The 8,052-nt window shown below is 35.7% G+C and overlaps 1 protein-coding gene across 1 annotated transcript; it reads right to left on the reverse strand.

The window, feature by feature from the left end:
• Positions 1 to 3,682: 3,682 nt before the first annotated feature.
• On the reverse strand, positions 3,683 to 4,633 carry LOC132680246 (olfactory receptor 2M3-like). The gene has a single exon (XM_060634032.3). The coding sequence runs from the start codon at positions 4,631 to 4,633 to the stop codon at positions 3,683 to 3,685; it is 951 nt and encodes a 316-aa protein (XP_060490015.1).
• Positions 4,634 to 8,052: the final 3,419 nt, after the last annotated feature.

Below are 8,052 nucleotides of genomic sequence, written 5' to 3' on the forward strand. Positions count from 1 at the left end.
TACCTTCTTCACTTCTTCTATATATTCAGCCATGGAATTAGCTTCTATCCCTTCCTCCTCTTTTTCCTTCTTTCCTTCTTCCTCCTAATTCTTCCTTTATTCTATATTTACTATGCTGCTCATATATTCTCTTTTATTTTAATTTTCTTCACCAATTAAATACAGCTGCCTATGCCAACTCTAGACAATATAACTCTTGAAAATCACTAGTAAACTCTTAATCTGTGCATCATTGCCTGACTGAAAACCTCCAACAAACACTTAAAAATTATTAGATTGATTTCAAGGTATTTTTACCACTTCACCATAAGTCAACCTTGTAAAAATCTGTCTATGCTTCTTAATGAGAATTTCTTTGGCAGAATGAGCAAAGATATAAAGGCAGAAAGAGGAACAACATATTGTGAATGTGGAGTAGTCAGCTAAAAGACAATGGGTAGTTGGGAGGGAAAAATAAAGTTGGGACTGAGGACAAGGAAAGATCAAATGGAACTGATGTAACAAAAAGGATAATAGAAGGCAAAAAGGAGCAAATGAGGTAGGAAAACCAAGCATATTATAAAAAATCATCTCAATTGACATAGGACTAAAGGAGGCCATTGATACTTAAATTTATCTAGTTAATGTATGTGTTTAATGATGAGAAAACAGATTTTGCCCAGTATGAAAAAAGTGATTTTCCAAGAAAATCAAAGTATGGAAATCATTAGAAGAAAAATGGTTTGGCTTAACCATACTTTTTATTGCCCATATAGCTGCAAGTGAAAAAAGGTGGATAGCTCTGCTTATTTGTTGATAAGACTTTGGGGAAAATAGTACCTAATATCCATAAATAAATGCAATGGCCATGAGAAATCTCAAGATTTCCATATTTTTTGAGGTGGGGGAAGGGAGGGAGAGAGAGAGAGAGAGAGAGAGAGAGAGAGAGAGAGAGAGAGAATCTTGAGCAGATTCAATGCCTAGCATGGAGCCCAAGGCAGGGCTAGATCTCATGACTATGAGATGACATGAGCCAAAGTCAAGAGTCAGATGGTCAGCTGACTCAGCCAGACAGGTGTTCCAAAAATTTTGTATTTTTAAATTGAAAACAGAATTAAAACCAATTACTCTCAGACACACATATTCTATTATTTAGAAAGTATGAAGTACACAATGTAAATAGAAATTGATCCATTAGTTTGTGTAGTATTTAACCTTTATACAACAGGCCATACATATTGTTTTTACCTTTTCTCCTTGCCTTACTTGTGTATAAATATTTGACGACTAATTATTATTATTACTTTGCATATCTGGATGAATGCAATACAATTACATAGCTGGATGAATAAAGCTAAATTGCCTTCCTGAAAGATTTTAATAACTCACAGTTCTACCAAGAAAAAATGACTATTTCTCCACGATACTGCATATACTTTTTACAAAAAAAAAAAAAACAAAAAAACATAAAAATGTTACCTTTAAATTCTATGTAAATTAGAAATCTACCTGATGTTCATGAGAACTTTGCTACAGTGGAAACCTTTACATCATATCCCTATCAAACTTTGTAAGGTTTGTCTGAATACATAAAATTTTAACACTCTTTTCGTCTTAGAAAATGTATGGCTATAGATCATATTATGTTCTTCCTAGAAGCTTTGTTTTTAAGTCATTAATAGGAAGAATGAGGTAATACATGTTACTCTGGGAATATTTTCCCATTTCACAGTAGGGAACGCACTCCTTTCCTGCCCTATCTTCAACTCCCAAATCAGTCAACAATATTTGATGTCAAATATTTATTTAATAATGGTAAATCTGTGTTTGAGGGAAGTACGATATACTAAACACAATACAAAGAAACGACTGGCCTCCTCACTCTAGACTTGGTGCACAGCAAGTTGGAGCCAAGGATTTGAGACTTATTGTCTAGTCATGCTCTGACATATTTGCCTTCCCAGTTCTGGTGGCATGTTACTTTCTAATTCTCTTTATCAGAGGCTCTTTTAAGACCTCCTTCCAGCAGGTATAAGTGAAAAATTTTAAGACACTTTCCCTACTCAATCTCAATAACAAGTACTTTTCCACTCCTAGGCTTTTACCTTTAAAAGAACCCTCAACACCAGACTCCATAAAATAATTTCTAAAGTTAAATAATTCAGTCAGTCATTAGGACGTAACCAATATTTTCTCATATCACTGACAGGAAAATTTATTGTAATTGCCCTTTCATTCCTTTTTGTAAATAGGAGTCTATAAGTTTTGTGGGTGTGTGTGGTAGACAGAAACCTAAACTTTCCCCATGATTTATTTCTCCTGATGTCGCTCCTATGTTTACGTTATTCTATTTGGAGAGAGTGAGGTTAATGTGCAAATGTAATTAATATCCCAAATCAATTGACTTCAAGTTATGTAAGGTAGAGTGTCTTGTGTTGGGTTGTCTTAACCAGTTGGTAGACCTTTACAAAAGGACTTAGGCTTTCCCTTAAGTCACAGCCTCTCCTGCTGGATTGAAGAAGTAAGATAATGAGTTATTCGGGTACAAAGAAATTAATTATTTCAACAACTATATGGACTTGAAAGATGAGGCTGAGCCTTAGGTATAACTGCAGTCTCAGCTGACTCATGGATTACTACCTTGTGACACCTTAAGAAGAATACCCAGGTTAGCAATGCAAGAATTCCTACCCATATATACTAGGAATTAATAACTATTTTTTAGAGGTACTGTGTTTGTGTTCATTTGTCATGCAGAAAAAGAAAACTAATGCAGTTACAACAGAGTTTTAAGAAAACAGAAAAATTCAGATTAGCCATAGTGGTTGTTTCTAACAAAACAGAAGAATACCCAGAACTGCAGTGAATTTCATATATATCATTACACCACTATCTATAGTGATGTCACACATATGACATGTAATTTATTAAAAAAAATTCAGACCTTCAGTAAACCTAAAATTTTCTATTTACAAAATTGATCACTTTTCCATATAATTATAGCATACAACCCATACAGTGATCAAGACATTTAAGGATGAAAAGACCAGACTTTGAGGATTCACATGTCAGTCTCCCATGTAAAAGGCTGACTTATGTAGAAAAAGGAAATAATTAGGAGCTCCCTAATCCTCTGATATCCTGAGAGAGAACACTGTCCATTACAAGGTAGATTCCATAGACCTAATCATCAATCTAATGCCTCTTTTCTCTATCTAGGTAAAGCATATTAGTTCTTATAATAATCTAATAAAGCTATAACTTGGTATATAATTAACCTGATTATTCATTTTAACAAACTAATCAATCTAAAGAATGATATTGGACTCAGGATAATATTTTGATTAGCCAAATGTAAAATTACTATATGTTAAAAAAAGAATGCTAATAGTGCCCTGTTTTATTATGGCATTATGTAGTACTGTGATGGACAGCAAATACTTCTCATTTATTAACTTATAAAACAGAATGTACAATTGTGCATGTTATCTTACAGTAAATATTTACTTATGACCATAATTTGATAGTTCCATAACAAAAGAAATATAATATTTGAACAAAAAGCATGCAGTCAGTTTTTCACTTTCTAAATCTTGTGGGCTTGTCTATGAAACTTTTGATACAAAGGTGTGTAAATATTGGGTATAGAATTGTATCAGTTGAATACATCAATTCACCATAAACTAAAGAATATAGAAGATGGTTAATTAGGCAATTTGCTCTGTAGACTTCCCCTCCCTAACACCTTCATTAATCCTCTGGCCACTTCCTTGTTGCGGAGGCTATAGATGAGGGGATTCAGCATAGGAGTAAGGATGGTATAAAAGGCTGACACCATCTTGTCTTGGGTGGGGGAACGGTCAGAAACAGGCCTCATGTATATGAACATGGCTGCTCCATAATACATTCCTACCACCATGAGGTGAGAGGAACAGGTAGCAAAAGCTCTTTGGCGGCCTTCCCCAGACCCCATTTGAATGACAGCTACAATGACCTGAAGGTAGGAAGCAATAATTACTGTTACAGGGAAAAGAAGCATAATTACACAGCAAATAAACATTAACCTTTCAAATAGCAATGTATTAGTGCATGAGAGAGTGAGAACGGCAGGGACATCACAGAAAAAGTGAGGTATTTCCCTGGCACCACAATATGGGAAGGATAGTGCGACTGCAACAACAATTATACCATCAAGAGAGCCAACAATCCAGGAAGAAAGGACCATAAGATGACAGATTTTCTGGTTCATGAGAATTGAGTATCTTAATGGGTGGCAAATAGCAACATAACGGTCATAGGCCATTACAGCCAACAGGAAACATTCTGCTCCAAGCAGAGACACATATAAAAATATCTGGGCTCCACACCCAGCTAGAGAGATGCACTTCCTGCCAGACAAGTAGTTGAAGGCCATCTTGGGTACAGTGGTGCAGATGAGCATGAGGTCCATGAGGGAGAGTTGGCTGAGGAGGAAGTACATGGGGGTGTGGAGCTGGTTGTCCAGGTAGATGAGGAGAATCATGACAGTGTTTCCCATGATGGCAAATGCGAAGATTCCCAAGACCAGAGAGAAGAGGAAGATGTGGGTGGAACTGTGATTGAAGATTCCCAGGAGGATAAAGTCAAAGTTGAAAGTCTGATTCTCCCATCCCATGATAAATATATTCACTGTAGACAATATAACATGTGAACAGTGCTCAGTACTGTATCACAGAAATATCAAGGACTTCTAGCTTACATCAGCACATGCATGATATTGTCTCTCTATATTAAAAAATAATTTTGCTAAGTATAACTTTTTATAAATTTATATACTAGGAATATTAAAGTTTATTGTTAGCCTGATGCCATTTTTAAATATAAAGCACATACAGAGCACACAGTAAGTTTTTTCATTAGAACTTAGGAGGTTTCCCGGGTGCCTGGGTGGTTCAGTCAGTTGAGCATCCGACTTTGGATCAGGTCATGATCTTGCAGTTTGTGAGTTTGAGCCCCATGCCAGGCTCTATGCTGACAGCTTCAGAGCCTGGAGCCTGCTTCGGATTCTGTGTCTCCTCCTGTCTCTGCCCCTCCCATGTTCATGTTCTGTCTTTCTCTCTGTATCTCAATAATAAATAAACATTTTAAAAAAGGAACATAGGAGGTTTCCAAAGAGGCATATAATCTAATTTTAGCAACTAGTTAACTAAACTGTGTATTCAGAAATACACTGAGTCATAAGAAAACTCATGAATTGCTGAGAAGTCAATGAGATTTTCCATCACATTTTTTCATAGAATTTAACATATCACACTATAATACTAATAAAAATTCTGTCTACCAAAGTGTACAGGGAATCATGTACTAGTGGAAATTATACAGGATTAGTCAAATACCAAGTAAACAGAAGACATTGAGAAATCAAGGGTTAAAAGTACCTTAAATAATACTTATTGCTAATAATGGTAAGTTGTAGTGGAAGTAGTTCCTCACCAATATGCCCATCTCTTACTCCACCTCTTAAAATGAGGTGTACCCATGACATATTCTGGTATAGGTCACTTTACTGGAGAAGCAGGTTAGCACATAAAGAGCATAATTCAAAACACTCACACTGATGAATGGATAAAGAAGTTGTGGTTTATATATACAATGGAATACTACTTGGCAATGCCAAAGAATGAAATATAGCCTTTTGTAGCAACGTGGATGGAACTGGAGAGTGTTATGCTAAGTGAAATAAGTCATACAGAGAAGGACAGTTTCTATATGTTTTCACTCCTATGTGGATCCTGAGAAACTTGACAGAAGACCATGGGGGAAGGGAAGGGGGAAAAAAAAGTTAGAGAGGGAGGGAGCCAAACCATAAGAGACTCTTAAAGACTGAGAATAAGCTGAGGGAAGATGGGTAGTGGAAGGGAGGGGAAAGTGAGCGATGGGCACTGAGTAGGGCACCTGTTGGGAAGAGCACTGGGTGTTGTATGGAAACCAATTTGATAATAAATTTCATATTAAAAATTAATAATAAAAAAGACTCAAACAGATTATTTTTCTGTGTAACCTTAGATAGTTAATTTATCCAAGCCTCATTTTCCACTTAGTAAATTTTGATATTTGTTAATATTGGCATTGTAGGGTGCTATTAAGGCAAATGAGATCACATTTATGATGTACAAACATTACTTTGAATACAGTTTGTGACATATAGGTACTTTTTAAATAAATACTATTGAAGAAAAAGGATATGGCCCTTACTTTATTTTTAGACCATTTTTGTTTGTACAAAATTATTCACTTCTTGGGTGGCTGGGTGGCTCAGTTGGTTAAACATCTGACTTTTGATTTCGGTTCAGGTCATAAGCTCATAGTCCTGAGATTGAGCCCCATGTCATGAGGTGTCTCTCTCTCCCTCTCTCTCTCTTTCTGCCCCTTCCCGTCTCTCTCACTCTTTCTCTCTCCCTAAGTAAACAAATACACAACAACAAAGAATAATCATTTCCATTTCCTTAACAAGACTCTTCCAGGGAATTTCTTTGCCTAGACAATAGCATATATTTTATTTTCTATTTTCACACTCATTTCTTTTTCTCTTGCTGCTGTATTCAGTAATCAAGGCATTGACTTCTTTCTTTCTAATGTATGGGCTTTCCTTCTTCTGGGAGTCATTTTGAGAAGTTTGCTGGGCATTTTAGTTCCAGGGTTTGGAAAATGAAAAATTGCCATGTGGTTCTGCCAAATTTACTAAAAATGCATATTTTATTTGAGAACATTTTTAATTTAAAGCATGATATTATTATACATTGTTTTAATGTTTTGTTTGCATGAGCAGGGGAGGGGCAGAAAAAGAGAGGGAGAGAGACAATCCCAAGCAGGCTCTGCACTGCCAGCACAGAGCCTGACTCATGAAACTGTGAGATCATGACCCGAGTGAAAACTAAGTGTAAGTCATTTAACCGACTGAGCCACCCAGAAGCCCATGTTTTGTATTTTTTTTTTAACTCTACATCGAACTTTAATAGCTCAGGATGTGTCTTCAGACTTAAAGTTTGAATGATCTAGGTAGGTCACAGGGACATAAGTGAAGCAATCAGTTACCTATTTTGTATTAATGTCTAGCAAAAGCTAGATTACCATATATTCCATGCAAACATTTACAACATATTGCATGCTGCTAAATTATGTTGTTGTTTTTTTGTTTTGTTTTGTATTTTTTGCTGCTAAATTATTATTTTTTAAGTTTATTTTTTAGACAGACAGAGCACTAGAAAGGGAGAGACAGAGATAGAGAAGGAGAGACACAGAATCTGAAACAGTCTCCAGGCTCTGAGTTGTCAGCACAGAGCCCAACACAGGGCTCAAACTCACAAGCCATGAGTTCATGACCTGAGCTGAAGTCAGTCACTTAACCAACTGAGATACCCAGGTGCCCTTTGGTGCTAAATTATTGATGAAAAGTTGTCCTACCATAACTTTTATGTGTGAAGAAAGTATATATAATGTTTTAAAGGAATAGTAATGAAAAAATGTTTATTGCATAAAAATATTGTTGCATACTGATTTTTCATCTTTTAACATCATCAATGAATAGATATATTTTATTCATTGCTATAGCAATGGGGTAGCTTAGATATAATATGACAATATTATGCTGTCATCTCCTTATATTTGTACCAACTTCTCATGGAAATGAAACATACATATAGAAATACGAATTGAGTGAATTCATCTTAAATATACCATGGAAGAAATTTTATACGTGTTTAGACTTATTTGACTACCACTCAGATCAAAATATGGATATTTTCCAAAAGATTTCCTTGTAACCTTTCCTAGCCTATTACCCCTGAGATGTAATCTATAGTTTAATAACTATCTCTGAGGCTTATGTTTTGCCTGTTCTTGCTTTCACATAAATATTAGAGCATCTTTACTTTTGTGTGCACAAAAGTAGACCCTCTCACACTCCTAAGTTCATCCACTGCACCTCCGAACTCTTTGGCTCAATGAACACCAACCACGATGGCCTCCTTGTTTCTGGAGCATACTTGTAATGCAATAATCCAGTGAGTTTATACTGGTTGTTCCCTTTAACCA

The sequence above is a fragment of the Panthera onca genome, chromosome A1 (genome assembly GCF_046562875.1).
Source record: "Panthera onca isolate mPanOnc1 chromosome A1, mPanOnc1 haplotype 2, whole genome shotgun sequence".
Taxonomy (NCBI): Eukaryota; Metazoa; Chordata; class Mammalia; order Carnivora; family Felidae; genus Panthera; species Panthera onca.